This window comes from Papilio machaon, chromosome 29 (assembly GCF_912999745.1).
Source record: "Papilio machaon chromosome 29, ilPapMach1.1, whole genome shotgun sequence".
Taxonomy (NCBI): Eukaryota; Metazoa; Arthropoda; class Insecta; order Lepidoptera; family Papilionidae; genus Papilio; species Papilio machaon.
Genome location: NC_060014.1, coordinates 3,542,916 through 3,563,356, shown reverse-complemented (window position 1 = coordinate 3,563,356; position 20,441 = coordinate 3,542,916). Strand labels below are relative to the sequence as shown.

General features: G+C 34.8%; 1 protein-coding gene across 1 annotated transcript; it reads left to right on the top strand.

The window, feature by feature from the left end:
• Positions 1–3,577: 3,577 nt before the first annotated feature.
• LOC106709185 lies at positions 3,578–20,101 on the top strand. Its single transcript, XM_045685249.1, has 9 exons — positions 3,578–3,891; positions 14,088–14,173; positions 14,700–15,857; positions 16,571–16,758; positions 17,315–17,418; positions 17,725–17,877; positions 18,280–18,371; positions 18,697–18,857; positions 18,997–20,101. Exons 2-9 carry the CDS (start codon positions 14,101–14,103, stop codon positions 19,408–19,410), a joined length of 2,343 nt encoding a protein of 780 aa, XP_045541205.1. The 5' UTR covers positions 3,578–3,891; positions 14,088–14,100; the 3' UTR covers positions 19,411–20,101.
• The last annotated feature ends 340 nt before the right edge of the window (positions 20,102–20,441 follow it).

The window sequence follows — 20,441 nt, the reverse complement described above, 5'->3', positions numbered from 1 at the left end:
CTCGTGTCACAGTTTTTGTTCCCGTACTCCTCCGAAACGGCTTGACCGATTCTCATGAAATTTTGTGAGCATATTCAGTGGGTCTGAGAATCGGACATCTATTTTTCATTTTTTTTTAACTGCGCGCGGACGGAGTCGCGGGCGACAGCTAGTGTTTTATAAAGTTATAAAATGTTGTTTAGTTACGTGGAGTTGTTTTCGTTACTTTATCTGCCAGTTGGAAATTACGTCATTTTTGTACAATAACAATTGAATATTTTTGTCAATTTACAATTGTTTTTTTTTTCTAATAATTTACAGGACAGTGACAAACTGTATGAAGTTCAACATAACAATATGAAATCAATTGAAAATTTAATTTTTAATTATGTACTTGCCTTTTTTTACAGGGTGAAAAACTGGACTTTGAAGAGTCTTCGGTAAGTTTTTTAACTCAATTTTTTTCAACAGTGGTAGATCCAACAACAATATTTGTTGGGTGCACGAATTGGCCTCGCTCAGTGTAATACCACGACCTTACAGAAGACAGGCGTGAAGTGGAAGCAATTCCGCGTTTCGTCTGATGAGTGTGGTCCCGGAGTCCTAATTTTAGTCCTCTTTCCCTTCCCACCCTTTTCTTATTAGGAAAGGATGGGAAGGGGAAGTGGATTTGGCGGAAGAGGGGACGCATAGGAGGGAGAAATATCCTCATTCTGTGCGTCCCCTTCTCTGTTGATTAAAGGTGGGCAACGCATCTGCATTTGCGAATGTCTAATGGCAACGGTCGCATCGCTATTGCGGCGAATCCAGGTGGCTCGTTTGCCACCTTATGATATAAAAAAAAAGATTTTTTTATTTTAGTTTCGATTATATTATTGCTCCATTATATTATATCATTTCCAGGGTGAGGAAGATGTCGAGTTTGACGTTTTTTCGGTGAGTTTTTCAATATCATTTTTTTTTCTTATCAAAAAGGACAAGGTAACAAATTAATTTTAATTTATCCAGTAATAATTAAAACGAAACATTTGAATATTAAATAATTCTTTTTTTTTCTTTTTTCTTGTTTTCACAATGACAAAGATAATTTCGATGTTTGTTCCGCGAGTAATTTTTTTTTCTACTTAAATGTAAATTATTAGATAAAATGACATCAAACTACAAACAAAGTAAAAAGGCAATTTATAGTTTTAACTTTAATTTATGAACACAATTTTTATCTGGGTGACAAACAGGAGTTTGAAGAGTCTTCGGTAAGTTTATTTTTTAATTTCATTATCTTTTTTAAAGGTTTTTATCGCTAGTTTAGTATTACATTTTTTTTTCTTTACAGGGTGACAATGAGGACGAGTTAGACGTTTTTTCGGTGAGTTTTCTTTTGTTATTTTCTTTTAAGATGTCAATTAATTGATTAAATTAAATTTTACAAAAATTACAATTTTTTTTTTTTAACAGGGCGACAAGCAAGAGTTTGAAGAATCTTCGGTAAGTTTTTTTTTTTAATTAAAAGATATACATATTTTTGATAGGGTGACAATGAGAATGACTGTTTCATCTGTTAGTTTTTATTTTTTTTTATTTTGACGTATTTTTGTTACCATTTTTTAACCATTTTTTTTATTTCTTCACAGGGCGATGAAGAGAATGAACTAGAGGGATCGGTGAGTTGAAAAAAAAATTAAACTATTAGCTGTGGTAGAGCCAGCAACAACATCTGTTGTATGAATGTGCCGCTCAACCAGTGCAATAAAACGACCACACAGAAGACAGCCGTCAAATGTCTATGTCTTTAGGCTCGCTTCTCTGTTTCGGTGAATAACGGTCGCCGCTGTCTCATTTGCCAACTTATAATATACTAGTTGTCGCCGGCGACTCCGTCCGCGCGAGATTAAAAAAACTTGAGAGGTGTGTTGGGACACCCGGATGGAACGAAGTTCCTTTCTATTAATTAGTGAAGGAACCAATGTTTATTCTATGAATAAAAAACTTAAGTCTTCACAAGAAGTACATTTTATTTCTATGAATTTTCGTTATATATTGTCACGTCGTTGCCATGGTGAAGTAGCGCTCATTCGCCTATAGCAAAAAGTGTCGTGACAACTTTTCGTAAGATTTTTTTCCGTCTAGCCCCCTTTCACGACGCGCGATAAGGAACTTCGTTCCAAAATACTTTATTAGTAGCCTATGTGTTCTTCCAGACTATGCTCTACATCTATGCCAAATTTCATTAAGATCCGTTGAGCTGTTCTGGACACATCCATCCATCTATCCATCCATCTAAACATTTTTATTTATAATATTAGTAAATTTTTTTTATATATTTACAGGGTAACCAAATGTTTGAATTTCTCCTGTCTTCGAAGAATGACGATACCACCTATGGTATTGACCTCAGCGTAAGTTTCAAAGTTTTTTTTAATATGGTTTTAAAGTGCCAACGGCCATCTAATTTCGACAAAATAGCGAGGTGACTGTTGCCCATAGATCCACAGTTGCAGATACATCGCCTACAATTAAACGACAGAAGAGGGAACGCACAGAGATCGATATTTACTCTTCCTATTCGTTCCCTCCTTTATCATATTCACTTCCCCTTCCTTTTAATAAAAGGGTGGAAAAAGATAGGGGACTAAAATAACATGTACGGCACGCACACTGATTAGACCAAACGCTAAGCTTAATATGTTTAGTATACCATCATCATCAGCTCACTATACGTCTCCACTGAGGGTCTCAGAGTCTACACTAAGTTAGAGATGACTATGTCATAGTCAACCACAGCCAAGTGTAGTGACTTCACACATATCATTGAATTTCTTCTCAGATATGTGCAGCATCACAATGTTTTCCTTCACAGTAATAACTTCGGATAAATGCACACATGTAAATCGAAAAAAAATTTTCTATTCCGTTTCATACAAAGTAATTAAAAACATTTACGAATCAATCACAAGGGTCAAATATAAATTTCAGCGGCTATATCATTCTAGTAGTCAGTAATTCGCGCGGACGGATTTGTGGGCGACAGTTAGTAATTTATAATTAAATGTTTTTTTATCTTTTGCATTTCTTCTCCACATAATCTTTTACTATGTATTTTTTAAAAATTTAAGTTAATAAATTCTTGCAATTTCCTTAAAAATAGATACAAAGTTTTTGATTTACGTGTTGATTTAATATTTTTATATTGCTTCCCGCTTTCACTTATGACATAGACCAAATGGCTTCTAAGTGCGCAGGTTGCATGCCACTTACGATAGGGTTGGCGCCATCAATTTTTTTGCGGTTAATACAAAATGACTAATTTCTTATTAAATTAAATGTTTTTGTTTCATTATTTTTATTCGATCGGTTCTTTACTTATACGTATATTACTTAGAGAAAAGGATGACACGAGGTGACTTACCGTGGATTTCTGAGAAAAAAATCTTTGTTCATCAGCTCTGTGTTCTCAGTTGTTTCCTAGAAGAATAATAGATATAACAATATAGTGGCACAGCTTTCTTCTAAATATCTATCAGCTGTCGTAATATCTGAGATCACACAATTACGCATATCTTTCTAACACATTCCACTAAGACAATAATTTTAATTAAAACCACCATGCACCAGCCATAATAGTTTTGCATTAAACTTGTTTTTTTGCTTCCGCCGTATCTCAGTATCATTTACAGACGCGTCGAAAGAGCACGCCCGGTCACCATCTTGAATTTGGTTTTTTTTTAATTTTATAGTCAGTGGCAGTGATCGCGTACGGCTTTTGTGTTTTTAAATTGTTTTCTAATTGTCGATAGATAATAAACTATAATTATATTTGTTAATCAAGTGTTTATAATTAAATTTAATAGTGGATTATCATTTTAATTTGTAGTTGTTTTGATTTGAGCGTATTTTAATGTATGGAAGATATATGTGAGTTTTTTTTTTTTACTACTAGTGTTGGAATGGTTTTTTAACGGTTTTTTTTATTAAGTCGTTTTTTTGTTATCTCCTAATGATACTTTAGTGTTTGGACAATCGTATTTACCATGATTATATCTGTGCCAAAAATATTATTTTGGTATTACTTGGATCTTAAAATTTTTAACGATTTACTATGTGATTCATTTTATAGATTGTGCGTGTCAATGACCTTAATTTGTCAAAAATCACTAAAAAGAAAAGAACAGATTTAAACAAAAAAATATACACGTAAATTTTCAATTACTTTTTCATATTTTATTTTAAATATTATTTATAAATATACAAAATAAAAAGCAATTTAACTAATTTACAATAAAAAACAACTGGATTCTGGGATGTATCCACACGTTTATATTAATTAACTTTGATACCTATTTGATTAATTTCCTAGCGGATTTTTTTTCTTGAAGTAAAAAACTAAAATCTCGCTTCGTGTCGAATCGAGAATATCAAAGTAATTCGTATCCAGTTTTATTCTCATATATTATTTAGTATGTAGTAAACAAGTTTATAAAACTCGACAATCCACATTATTGGAGCATTAATACGATGTGAATATATTAAGGCGCCTCCTAAATGGTTTAAATTTAATACAAAAAAAAGATTTAAATAACACGGGTAATACCCAACGGGGTGAACAGTTTATACGCTGTTCCAAAAAAAAAAACTCTAAACATGGTATAGATCTAAAACTGTTGTTAAATATCTTGTGTATGTATTTCTAAATACGTGTACTTTTTACTAATATTAAAAGCGTGAAAATTTAGATGGATGTTTGTTATAAGATACTAGTTGTCTCCTGCGACTCCGTCCGCGCGGAATTAAAATAAACACTTAATTAGTTGCCTATATGATCTTCTAGATTCTAGACTATGTTCTATACCATGCCATATTTCATCCAGATCCGTTGAGCCGTTCTGTTGGATCTCACATAAATGTAGAACATATTCTAGAAGAAAACATAGGCCAATCAATCCAATCAAGTTTTTTTTTAATTTCCCGTAGACGGAGTCGCTTGGGACAGCTTTATCTTCATAACTTTTGATACCCTTTTTAAAAAATATCTTACGACGATGTATTTTATAAATTTTTAAAAATGTATTTTATTTTTAAAGCAGGAATCAATCAATCATTATTAATATTTAATCAAAATACAAACTGTTCTGGATGTATGAATATTTTCTTTTGCCTCTATCTTTAAAAAAAAAACTTAATTTTAGTTAAAAGTTTTTTTAATTACTGGCAATGTTTTCTGTTTCTGTTATCCTTTGCCAGTAACTTATTATTATTAAACGTTAACTAAAATATTACAATATGACATTGATCCACAGTGACATCCGTTGATAAAAGTTTGCGCGGGAATTTCTTAACCTAAACTGTTTTAACCTATTTTTACTGGACATGCTATACGGAGGGATGATGATCACATAAACAAAAAGTAATTAGTTTGAATGTGGATGGCTATAAAGGTAGAGGAAGACCAAAGAAAGTATGGATGGATTTTTTGAAAGAGGATATGCGTAAGAAGGGGGTAAATTCAGATATGACGGCTGATAGAGATGTATGGAGGAGTAGTACTGTGCCGACCCTCTATAGGGATAAGGGCGGGTTGATGATGATGAAACTCTTTTAACCTAAATTTTGTCACCTCTGTGTGTTTAGAATAATGTTCACTTTCGTCTCTAACTAGTTATTCGTTAATAAATAATTAAATAACCCCGATGATGCCCTCAGGGGAAGGACAAATTACACCTCACTCGTCAAAATCAGTTCGAACGTTTACGCTACAGATCACAATGGAATTGGCAAAGCCATATCTGTCATTAGTCTTGTAAAAAGTTGACTAAACTTGTTTACACAATAAGGTTCTACTTCCAGATGATATCTGGGGTCGTGACAAGGATCTTGGAGATACTATTAACGTTAAGAGGTGGTCTATTTGTTATTTTATTTTGCCCACCGGGCCAATTAAGTTAGTCAGATTATACCATACGGATCCTACTAACTATCGTTACTGCCGTTTCTTGTTGTTGGTCGTCAAAAAAATTAAAGTACTTATACTCATTACAAACAAAAAACTTATTAAAACTTACGCATTACCCTCGCAAAAGTTCCATACGTGTACTAGGGTTACCATATTACAAAACTTTAAAGGACTTATGTAAATCCCACATATATCTTACTAATATTATAAATTCGAACGTTTGGATGGATGTTTGTTTGAAGGTATCTCCAGAACGGCTCAACGGATTTCGATGACATTTGGCATAGATCATAGTCTTGAAGAACACATAGGCTACTTAATTTTTTAAATTCCCCGCGGACAGAGTTGCGGTCGAGAGCTAGTAAGCTATATTCCAGTAAGTAAAATCCCTATAAAATCAGTCAAGCTGATTCGAAGATTACCCCGAACAAACGTGGACTTGCGAACAGACGACATAACGACATAATAGACAGATAAAATTTTATATTTATACAAAATTATATTGCATAAAACAGGATTATTTATAGATACATACAGACAATCTAATTGTATTATTGTGTATAAACTAGTTGTCGACCACGACTCAGTCCGCGTGGAATTAAAAAAACTTTTAGACTATATTCTATATCTATGCCAAAATTAATTATGATCCGTTGAGTCGTTTCAAAGATACCTTCAAACAAACTTCCATCTAAACATTCGCATTTATAATATTAGTAAGATAAAACGATTTATCCCAGAATTCTGCGACAAATTTAATAATATATATTAACATCATTTCATTCTATTTCAAACAAGATGGATTACAAAAGTTGAAACCCTTAAACTTCTATAGGTTTCAGTGACTTGCCTTTATCCTTGTAATCTAAAAATCGGATGGTTACACTAGTGACAGTAGAAGGCCGACAAGTTGTCTATAATAAAATATTACACGTGTTAACTATATTGTATTTATTACTAACAATCATATAACTATACTAATACTAGCTATCGCCCGCGAGTCCGTCCGCACATAAGTATAAAAAAACTTAATTAGTAGCTTATGTGTTCTTCCAGACTATGTTCTACATCTGTGATAAAATTCATTATGATTCGTTCAGTCGTTTCAGAGATATCTTCAAACAAACATCCATCTATCCATCTAAACATTAGCATCTATATATATAAAAGAAAGTCGTGTTAGTTACACTATTTATAACTCAAGATCGGTCGAACTGATTTAGCTGAAAATTGTTGGGGAGGTAGCTTAGAACTAGGAGACGGACATAGGAACTTTTTTATCTTGTGTGCATTTTTTATATTCCGCGCGGACAGAGTCGCGGGTTAAAGCTAGTTAGTAACTAGTAACATAATAAAACGTAAACACTTCTTTGTTACTCAGAATCGTAACAATCACGGCATATTTTTGAATAATTCTTGTCGTAATAAAAAGCCCTATATTTACGACACGCTTAAAGCTATATATTTTTACACCATTAAACTAATTGGGTGAGTAAATTGAAAAAAAAATGTTATGCGAGAGAGGGACAATAATTTAAATAATTGAACGTACAGGAAAGGGTAATACCTCCATTATTGTGTCTCTTTATTGGAGGCAACACAGCTGCTACTTTAAAAAGGTCCGTTCACACAGACCGGTGCAATATGCATGCAATATAAAAATATATATGCGACAAGCACTACTACTTTGTCAGTGCAGAATTTAAAAAAGTAACCTATATACCCGCGTGCATCAGCTACCTTCCGGTTCAAGTCCCGTCATAATCGGTTCAGTCTTTCCGGAGACTACAAACGCGGGTATACGTACAGGAGACATACAGACTAACAAAAAATTTAATAAAAATTATTTCTTTGTTATCGGCTACGCAAATAAATAATGTGTACGAATTTTTTTTGTCGATACATACAGAGAATTTTATTAATATGTATGTGTAATAAATCTGCGCAGCTCTTTGAACAGGCCTATCTCAAATATAGTCTCATAGTCAGTATCTTCTTCTTCTTCATGCTCATCTTGAAGTGCCTTCACTAATGTGTCGACTGCTTCCACACCGCTCTGTCCGCGGCTTGTCTCATGGCGGTCGGATTGTTGAGTGCCAATATTGTCTGGACTTGGTCAGACCAACGGATAGGCGATCGTCCCCTTACTCTTTTACCCTCAACTTTCCCTACTACAACCAGTTTGAAGTTAGTTCGTAGTTAGTATATAATATAGTAAATAGTTCGTCTGAACTAACCCTAACTTATTGCTTTTTAAAGATGTTTTAATATATAATTATGCGACTTATATAAAGATTTTTACCGGAAGATTCGTAAAATTAACCTTGAAGATAAACTCAAGAGTTCAACAGCTTGCGGTTAAACTACAGTTAAATGTCAAGTTGTTTTAAATCGGTTTAAAGGTTAAACAAACTTCCTTATTACCTTTCTCTTATACATCAATTGTTATTTAAAAAGGGAATTTCTTTGTTTAAATAAAAAACTTGAGAGGTGTCAAGGGACAGCCTGATGGAACGAAGTTCCTTTTAATTATTGAAGGAACCAATGTTTATTCTATGAATAAGAAACTGAAGTCTTCACAAGAAGTACATTTTATTTCTATGAATTTTCGTTATATATTGTCACGTCGTTGCCATGGTGAAGTAGCGCTCATTCGTCTATAGCAAAAAGTGTCGTGACAACTTTTCGTAAGAATTTTTTCCGTCTAGCCCCCTTTCACAACGCGCGATAAGGAACTTCGTTCCAAAAATAATGTCCGTCCGTTGCTATTTAATATTATGATAGGTTAAATTGCGTGTTTTCGCTTAGCAAATTATTTGAATAACAACCTAACTTACGAGCCAATACTACTTTGAATCGAATGCCAAAAGGTCATACATGGCGGCCATTTTGATTAATCAATTTTTCAAATATTTTGTAAAAAATTAAATGATGTGAAATTCTATAACAAGGTTAGCTTATGGCTTTGTAACTAGCTGTCACCTGCGACTCCGTCCATGCGCTAAAAAAACTTATTAAGGAGCTTATGTGTTCTACACCTGTAAAAAATCTCGTCAAGATCCGTTCTGGAGATACCTTTAAACAAACATCCTACTATCTATCCATCTAAACATTCGCATTTATATTATTTTAGTAGGATTTACGAATTTTAGCGTAATGTGGAGTATAGTTAAAGGTTGGATTTCAACACATTATGCGGACAAACTAGAACTTACTGAATACACAATTAATGGTTTACATAACATGATAATTTTTTAAACCCGTATCCCATTGGATAATTTATGCAAGTATGCTCTTACTTATCAAAATTAGAACATGAATTGCAAGTTATTTAAGTTAATTGAAAACTATGAATAACATAAAATACTAGCTACCGCCCGCGACTCGGTCCGCGCGCAGTTAAAAAAAATGAAAAATAGATGTTGGCCGATTCTCAGACCTACTGAATATGCTCACAAAATTTCATGAGAATCGGTCAAGCCGTTTCGGAGGAGTACGGTGACGTAAACTGTGACACGAGAATTTTATATATTAGATACTAGCTTTTACCCGCGACTCCGTCCGCGCGGAATAAAAAAAAAATAGAAAACGGGGTAAAACTTATCCTATGTCCTTTTCCTGGTTCTAAGCTACCTGCCCACCAATTTCCAGTCAAATCGATTCAGCCGTTCTTGAGTTATAAATGGTGTAACTAACACAACTTTCTTTTATATATATAGACTAGCTTTTTCCCGCGACTCCGTCCGCGCGGAATAAAAAAAAAAAAGAAAACCGGGTAAAAATTATCCTATGTCCTATTCCTGGTTCTAAGCTACCTGCCCACCAATTTTCAGTCAATCGATTCAGCCGTTCTTGAGTTATAAATGGTGTAACTAACACAACTTTCTTTTATATATATAGATTATGTTCATTTAAATTATTCCAAACGAGATATTGGTCGTATTTTTTTAGGTATTATTTTACATTACAGATAGGTCGTCGATCTTTAAAATGTAAACAACTTTACAATCTTACTAATATTATAAATGAGAATGTTTAGATGACTGGATGGATATTTGTTTGAAGATATCTACGGAACAGTTCAACAGATCTTGTTGAATTTTGGAATAGATGTAGGACATAGTCTTACTATTTACTTTATTTTTTTTAAATCTCGTGGAAGGTGTCTCTTGCGACTAGTCACACACAGTCACAGTTGTAGACGCCAGCAACATCTATTGTACCAATGGGTCGACTCGTTAAGTGCAATACCACCACCACACAAAAGACAGGCGTCAAGTGAAAGTAATTCCGTGTTTCGTCTAATAAGTATGATTAAAAAAATGGTTTTCTATATATCTCTATTAGCCGCCATATCTGAAATGACTTCTTACACATAACCTACAAAAAAACTTACTAGTATGCGAATGTTTGGATGGATGTTTGTTACAAAGTATTACTAGAACTGCTGCATGGATCTTGAGCTAATTTGGTATAAATATAGAATAGTCTGGAAAAACACATAGATTCCAAGAAATGTATCCAATTCCGGTGGGATAAGTTTTTTTTTATATTATATTACAAGGTGGCATACGAGCAAGCGGTCACATGAATTCGCCGAAATGGCGAAGCGTCTACCTTCAATCCACGAAGGAGACGTACGAAAAGAGAATATTTAACCTTCCTATGCATCTACTCCATCAAATCCACCTCCCCTTCCCATCGTGTCCTTATAAAAAAAGAGATGTGAAGAGAAAGAGAAGTAAAACAAGTCCTGTGTGAGACAGAGATGAGAGTGTAGTTGAGGCGTGTCTTCTGTAAGGTCGTGGTATTTCACTGAGAGAGGACAATTCCTACAACTTATGTTGTTGTTGATGACAAATAACAATGTTAACATATTTACTCGATAACTTAACAACGGTTACACATATGTTCTTGATATGTGGCATAGATATAGAACATAGTCTCAAATTACTAATAGTACACTACTAGCTGTCGTCCGCAACTCAATCCGCGTGGAATTAAAAAAACTTTAAGTAGACTATATGTTCTTCCAGACTATGTTTTGTTCTGTGACAAATTTCATCAAGATACATTGAGCCGGAGATATCTTCAAACAAACATCCATCTAAACATTCGCATATATAATATTAGTATGATTCATCTTTTTTTTGCGCAAAAAGACCGCAAAAGCAAATTTATAATATTAGTTAAGATGTTATGTTATAAACATTTTATTATACGTAACCTCAGTTGTAAATGTTAATAATGATTATATAATGTGATGATGGAATCACATCACATTATATCATTAAATTGAATCATTTAATTATTATCCTGTTAAAATACAATAATTACCTATTTATCTATTTAAGTAAATTTGATGTAAATAACATCGTATTCTAGCCTTATTTCTATTTATTAAAGTAGCTGTAGACCGCAACTTCGTCCGCGCATAATTTAAAAAAAAACTTGGTAGCCTATGTTCTATATCTGTGACAAGTTTCATAAAGATCCATGCAGCCGTTCTGGAGATACCTTCAAACAAACATCCATCCATCCATCTAAACATCTTCTTCTATATATATAAAAGAAAGTCGTGTTAGTTACACTATTTATAACTCAAGAACGGCTGAATCGATTTGACTGAAAATTGGTGGGCAGGTAGCTTAGAACCAGGAAACGGACATAGGATAATTTTTACCCCGTTTTCTATTTTTTATTCCGCGCGGACGGAGTCGCGGGTAAAAGCTAGTACGAGTATATAAAGGAAAGTCGTGTTAGTTACACTATTTATAACTCAAGATCGGTCGAACTAATTTAGCTGAAAATTGATGGGGAGGTAGCTTAGAACTAGGAGACTGACATAAGAACTTTTTTATCTTGTGTGCATTTTTTTTATTCCGCGCGAACGAAGTCGCGGGTAAAAGCTAGTTTATAATATTAGTAAAGATTAGTGAAATCTGTTCTTTTTAGCGATTTTTGACATTTGTCGCGTAAATACTCATTTAAAATGCATATAATCCTTTAAATTTTATAAACACTATTCTCGAATACGCATTCTGAATCATCAGAAAGGTTGATAATGTCAGAACATTGTTGACCACAGATAATATATCATGCGTAGGATGTTATTTGCAGGAAACGTTAATATAATTATGTACAAGAATTTATGCCCGGCGTTATTTTTAGAACTCCGATGGCTCAGGGGTTAAGCACTTGACTTGCAATCTGCAAGTCCTGGGTTCGAATCCCGTCATGTACCAATGTGTTTTTCGATTCTCGGTTTACACATGTACATTTATCCGACGTTCTTACGGTGAAGGAAAACATCGTGATGCAACCTGCACATATCTGAGAATAAATTCAAAGATATGTGTGCTGTGTACAAGTCAACCCGCACTAGGTCAGCGTGGTTGACTATGGCCTAGTCACCCCTAACTTGTGGTAGGCTCCGAGCCCCTCAGTGGAGACGTATAGTGATGATGACGTTATTTTAGACCCCACAATCTTAAAAGTGATACTACAATATAAACTCTTCATAACATCGATAAGTTAAACATTACGTGAATATATAAAAAGTTGACGTTACATGGAATAAAGTAAAATATATTTCTTTCTATACAGTTGTAATTTTAGTCCTCTTCTCCCTTCCCACCCTTTTCTTATAAAGGAAAGGATTGGAATGGGCTGGGGATTTGTCGGAAGAGGGGACACATAGAGCAAAATGTTCTCTTTCTGTGCGTCCCCTCCTCCGTTGATTAAAGGTAGGTAACGCATCTGCTATTGCGGAGGTCTATGGGCAGTGACCGCTTCAGTTCGAATCAGTTGGTCGCTTGCTCGTTTGCCACTTTATTATATAAAATATAACTTGTTTTTACTAATATAGTATCATTAGTCTTTTCTCCCGTTACGAAGAACGTGAACTTTGACACCAGTTAATGGAGAGAAAGTAGTAAAAAAATAAAGCTATTTTTTTTTTCAAAACAACATTTTATTAGGTTCTTGTTAATTAAAAAATAAATTATTCGTCAAGACGATTCAAACCAACCCGAAATCGATGAGATTGTGTCGTTTCATTGCGAAGCTCCTATAGCCACTTTCCAGTTCAATCATCAGATCATCACCATGTCATCATAATATCGTATTGTCATGTGATTTATACAAAACTAGCTTTTACCCGCGACTCCGTCCGCGCGGAATAAAAAAAAAATAAAAAAAAAAGAAAACGGGGTAAAAATTATCCTATGTCCTATTCCTGGTTCTAAGCTACCTGCCCACCAATTTTCAGTCAAATCGATTCAGCCGTTCTTGAGTTATAAATGGTGTAACTAACACAACTTTCTTTTTTATATATATATATAGATAAAGAAGATGTCACTTCAATCAGTAACCGGGAAGTACATTTGAATTTGGAACCAAGATTTGATGACAAACAAAGGGCCAAGTGAAACTAAACAAAAGCTAAATTTCCACCAATAGGCGACCGCTATAACTGTTTGTACTTAGTTTGGGAAATCCAATGTTTTTGTTTATTAAAATGCAAATTCTTCATATAAAAGATTGCGGTTATATTTCCAAGATATAAGATCATAAAATTATATTAATTGACGGAAAGTTTTACAAAGAATGTTCATTTTGTCATGTACAGTTGAGGAAGTTTATTTCCAACTCGGTGAATTCGATGGCTTCTAAGTATACTATCGCAAGGCACAATTTTGCGATTTACTTTTTTTATATTATAAGGTGGCAAATAAGCAAGCAGCCACCAGAATTCTTTGAAATTAGCAAAGTGAATGCTACCTATAGACATCCGCAATTGCAGATGCATTGTCTACGAGGAGGAGACGCACAGAACGATAATATTTTCTCTACCTATACGTAGTCCTCCATCAAATCTACTTCCCCTTTTATACCCTTTTATAAAGGAAAGAATGGGTTCTTTCCTTTATAAAAGGGTGGGAAGGAAACACACTCATCAGACTGTACGCGGAATTGCTTAAACTTGACGCATGTCTTCTGTTTGGTCGTGGTATTGCATCGGGCGAGCCGGTCCATTCGTGCAACAGATGTTGCTGGCGTCTACCAATGTTAAAATGTTATCTACCCACCACTGGATATAATAATGTCACGTGATACAGGTATGTGCTGAAAACTAATCGTTGATCTAATTCTTTTCCAGATAAAATGACAATATGGCTCGGAGCACAACATTTGCCGCAGTTTTGTACATCGTTCTGAGCACAGGAGCCCATGCACAATTATATGGTGAGTACCGAGGGTTTTCACTCACGAATCATGCATTCTTTCAAATACTAATAATCATAATAATATAGCCCTTTGTTCTGAAATTATTTGAAATATACACGTGATATGAAAAATTATAAATTGTCCCTAATCTGTGTGTCTCTTGGCATAGGCCTCCTCTAAACGTTTCCATTGTTTTCTGTCGTGGGCGACTCTCTTACAATATGGGCCGGCTGCCATCTTTATGTCGTCCTCCCATCTCAGAGGCTGCCGACCTCTACTTCTTTTCCCATCTCTCGGATACCATTCTGTTACCGCACTGCTCCATTCTTTGAAATAGGATATCCTTAAGAAGGGAGTAAATTTAGATGTGACGGCTGAGTACACTACGTAGGAAAATGGGCATTCTGTTGTTAATCATCATCATCAACCTGCCCTTATCCCTATGGTGGGTCAGCACAGTATGTACTACTCCTCCATACATTTCTATCAGCCGTCGCCGACTTTCTGTTGTTAATAGTGTATTAAATTTGCATTGTTATTTCAGATTTCTTAGAAGCATTACAACCTATCGTAAAATCGTATCCAGCATTCGGTGATTTCCCAACATATGACAGTATATTTACGACGAAAAAACCCAAAACATTCAACAGACATCCAACAAATCAAAGGACAGAAGAGAAGAAAGAAAGAAGAAAAACACCAGCTGCTATCTCGACACTTGAAAGTTATTTAAGGGATGATGCTAGAAAGAAGGCAAAACCTATAGAACAAGATATATACTCAACAACTTCCAAGCCTATAAATAAAAATGCCAGTCATAGAAATGATAATCAACCTAACAAATCGACAAACGTTAGAAATTCTTCAAGAAATACAGCAAGAGAAATACAGAGCAGTTCTAAAGAGAATTCTAGAAGTACATCTAGAAATAATTACGATGCTATATTAATATTAGATAATGTTAGCAACGAAAAAAGAAAACATAGCGAAGACAGAATATCTTTCGTAACAAGAACAACGAAAAGATATGAAACTAGTACAACAAAACCAAGCTATAGTCAATCTGTTGAAAATTATGAAAGACAAAATAACAACAATTACAACAATCAGTCCAACAATAACAAAAATCAACATAACAACAGTAACAATCATTATTCCAATGAAAATATTCAATTCCCTAACAATGAACCCTTAAATAATTACAATAGGCAAACAACTAACAATAACAATAGACAATCCAACAATAACCAACCTTCCAACAGTCAATATACTCAATCAAACGAATTTTATTTTCAAACCACAAATAACAACAGAGGATCGAATAACAACGGACAATCTAACAATTACAACAATCAAGGAAATAACAACAATAGACCAAACAATTACAATAACCAACCTTCCAGAAACCAAAATACTCAATCAGGCGAATACAATTCTCAATCAAACAACAAAGTATCCAAAAATAATTACGTGGTCACAACACAGAATCCTTTCTACAATAGACCAGGAGTAAAACCAGCAGTTGTTGATGATAAAAGACCACCAATTACCAATAGACCACCATCTAGACGGACTACAACATTAAGACCAGTACATATACTACCAAAAGACACAAGAATCCCACCAGAAATGATAACTGTACCTGGAGAAGATACGATGAGTGAAGTGGAGAGATTACGTCATATCGATGTGTCTGAAAGAAGTAAGTTTCATTGCCATATTTTAAACAGCTTGAAATAATTAAGAAGCTCCAATAGGCTATAAGACTTTGAAGGTATTGCAATTCGAATCCCGATAATCTTACTAATATTATAAATGCAAATGTTTAGATGGATGGATGTTTGTTTGAAGGTATCTACGGAACGGCTGAATATGTCTTGATAAAATTTGGCACAGATGTAGAACATAGTCTGGAAGAACACATAGGCTACTTATTACGTTTTTTTTTAATTCCGCACGGACGGAATCGTGGGCGATAGCTAGTCGACTATAACTGTTGAGTATCTGAGTATATAGCTTTTAGTTGGAGTTAAATTTACGAGATCAAAGGCATTTTGCGATAAGCTAATAAGTTGTAGATGTTCCCACTTTTAGATGATGCACTTCTCCTTATATGTAGATTGTAAAATAAATCTTAATAATAGACAAAACTGTATATCTACTTTATGCCTGTCGTATTTTTAGCCGACTTGATTATATTCTAAGGTGGCAAACAAACATGTGGCCGACCGCTGCCCATAGACATCTGGAATTGTAGATGCGTTGCCTACTTTCAATCGACAGAGGAGTGGACGCCCTGAAACATAGCATTTCTTCTTCGTATGCGTCCCTTTCTTCGTCATAATCCACTATACAATAACAGTTGGTATTGATCGAAGTCTTGAGTAGTTTTGAAATGTTTCTTGTATATTTCAGTGTGCAGTAAATACAAGAAGTTACAAACGAAACAGCTCCAAGCAATACCATTGGTACCATCTCCGGAACCACTTGAGATAAATGTGACTTCCTGCGCTCCGTCAAAGATACCCCTCATTGTTGGGGGTAAAGTGGTATCTATTAAAGATTTTCCACACATGGCGCTGATTGGTTGGGTGAAGTTGAATGTAAGTTTTTTTGCATTGATAATCAACTTATTCGTTTTCGAAATGACATTAGTTTATCAGTTTCCAGATAGAAATTTACGCGAAATTTTCTGACGAGTTAATGCAACGTAACTTTCTGAAATGTATCTTTGGTGGTAGCGTTTCCAATCACTGGCTTTGTAACGGATGATAAATGTTTGCTCTTGTTGCTGCACTAAAGACCAGCGAGCTATTGACACATTAGGACCTTTGTACACAAGTCAACGATTACGAAACATGACGATTTTATTCTTTAAGCGACTTACACAATGCAATGTTATAGAAGTACGTACACAGTACGCGTTACCCTTCGTCCTTTAGTCGCCAAAACCAGTCGCTCGCAACCATTTTGTCAAGAGAAAATCTTTACATTTGACATGTAATCGCTATGCCTGTACTAACTGAATAGACGACTCGCGTCGACAATTCAACGATGTGTGTACAGATCGCGCGTAATGCGATACTCGCGATGCAAAACAATATTAGTTTCGTACCATGCTTCTAGAAGATCTGACTAGTATTAATATACCTATTCCAGTACGACGGATATGCGTGGCGCTGTGGTGGTTCTCTGATCAGCGATCGCTTCGTACTAACCGCCGCGCACTGCGCTTACGAAGAGAGAGACAACAGTATTGTCATGTAAGTGCACTAGTTGATAACAGATGGCGTTGGTGGCAGATTGAAACACGGTGGTGTGTTATGATTTTGTGCAATTAACAAATACGATGTCTTAATTATATTTTAACCGAAAATGGATAAAGTTTTTTAATATTCTCTATTATTCTTAATACTAATGGAAGAGTTGTGGTATTTTTTAAAAGATTCTGTCATATTTTAACGATAATTCTAAACAAAATAGTAATTTTTGTCATTATTTCTTAAATAAATCAGTTATTTTACAAATTTTCAACATTAAAACAGTTCTCCTTCTACCCTAAAATCCAGGGGCCCACCGAGAGTAGTACAATTGGGTTCATCTTATTTGGATGACCCCAATGCAGTTGTTATGAAGATATCTACGGTTATACGTCATCCAAGATACAAGCTGCCCAAAGCTTACTACGATATTGCCTTAGTCAAGATGTCCGACGCTGTCACGTGAGTAAATTGATATAAGTAGTAGTCACACAGCCATTTTCATTGAGGAGGGGGGGTTTGTGCCATAATCGCCACGCTTGGCAGGCGGGTTGGTGATCGCAGTAGTTCCACCGTACCCTAGGGACGGTGCTGCCCGTCCTCCGGTGGTCTGAACGCAGTTTAACGACGATACCCGGGTCACAGCATACAGTGGTATATACAATGGTATACAGGTACACAGCCATTTAATGGTCAATAAGTACTATACCCGATGTACATTTCTCATAGCAAAAATCGGTATTTAATCCAAATTCCTTCTGATCAATATTAACAGTATAGAATTAATTAGATTAAGAATAGCGCCATCTATTGAATTGTAAACAAAAATATTACTTAAAAAAAGCCATGTCTATACTTTTACAGTTTCTCGGAGTTTATCCGGCCTGCCTGTCTCGGTGTGCCACCTACACCGAATGAATCGTTCATCGCTACAGGATGGGGCCGGACGGAGTTTGGTATGATATATGATGTACTACATTTTACTCGCGACTTTTGCGCGGAATAAAAAAAGGTGATAAGTATCTCCATGTGCCAAATTTCAATATCGCGTTTTGAGACGTTACGGAATTTTCGAGTCAATGTGTAGATCAAACGAATTCCACGGGAACTGGACACATCCGAGATCATAGCCTATGTGTTCTTCCAGATTGTGTTCTACATATGTGCCAAATTTCATCGAGATCTGTTTCGCCGTTCTACTTAGTAACAAACATCCATCCAAACGGCAATTGAGAGACCCCACCTTATTAAGAATTATATACGTTTCCACTTCCATTCCAGGTGGTGACCAGTCCAGGGAACTTCGCAGTGTATCTCTAGATGTATGGGAGCCGGAGGAATGTCGACGAGCGCTCGGCAAGTCCCGCAAACTGCCCAATGGACCTTCTAGTGACAGTCAAATCTGTGCCGGCGTTAGGGAAGGCGGGAAAGATACATGTCAGGTAGAGTTGACAAGCTAGTTTAAGTCAGTTTAGTCAGTGTGACAAAGTTATCCTGACACGGTGGTTATTTTTTTTAGGTTAATCTGTCATCTCATTATGTGGCTAAATAAATATTTTCTTGATTTAATTTCTCTTTTAGGGTGATTCCGGTGGTCCGGCACAGATCCAAGATGGCTGCATATGGCGAGTGGTAGCTGTCACTTCAGTGGGCCGCTCCTGTGGCGCCCCCAACACTCCGGCTTTGTACGCGATCGCACACCGAGCGTTTATATCATCTGTGGTTTACAGCGAACAATCGTTCAGTTCGGAATTTGAACAGATAGATTTAAACGAACAGGGATATAACCCGTCCAGATCTACGGAATCTTTTAATTATCAAACTAACAATTGGAAATCACAACAACGTAACGAAAATGTACGTTATCATGAAAACACAAGAAATACGGGAAATAATCAAAATAATTATAATTATAACCAACAAAGTAATGATTATACTAATAATTATGAAGCGTATAATCAACCTTATTACAACGACGCTCCAACTTGGTTTTAGATATTCAACATTTTACACAATATTATAATAATCCTCTACTATCGTAACAACTGTTAAAATTTTATCTATGACAAGGGAGCGAACGAGTTTCATCCTAAGAGATCACTGATGCCCATAGACAACTTTTGAAAAAGACGCTAGCTTCATAAAGAATCATAAGTCAAACTGTGGACCTTGCACATATATTTGTGACAATCGTCATCGACAAAATTTAAATATTAAAATTTGTGCAGTATCAAGTGTAAACTACAACAGAAATGTTATACTAATTTTGACATAATTGACTATGATAATACGAAGGTGAATGTCACAATTATTCGTGCTAGCTACACTGGTTTAGTAATACCATCCTCGCATCATACTTCAACGCGGCAGCACGAGGCAGAAAGTTTCGCGTTTCACCGTTAAATAATGTGAAAAATTATTGTCATCCCTTTATTTCTCTTGGGAAAAATCAAGATCCAATATTCACACACAGTTGTTTCGGCAAAGGAAAACTACAGTTAGAGTGACATTTTCAGAAAAATAACCAAACCCTTTAATAAATCTAACCTGCTGTATAAATAGAACTGAAAAAGACTGTTATTTGAATTTATAACAATAATCACATGTTGATATTAACCAATAAATTCATAATAATGTAATATTCATATGTTCTTGTCTGGTTTTAGATTTCCACCTTAAGCATGTACAAAACATTAAGGTTTTTAAATTAACTGTTTGCAGTATTTCTACTTTATTTATGAAATTATTAGAAACATTAACAAATTTGAACCGTATTTCTCGTGTGTAAACTGTTTTGTATTTTTTAGGTATAAATTAATTATTAATGTACTTAATTAAGTTTAACTTCGACTGTAATTAGTATCTAATTAAAGTAATTTTATTGTAAATATGTAATTACTATTTGTTTTATTTCTATGCACCAATACAAAGACACACCCCTATTTTGCTTACATAATCATTTTATTTTTCGTCTACAGATAATTAACATATTTTGGATACATAAATACATTTTGAAACTAGCCATG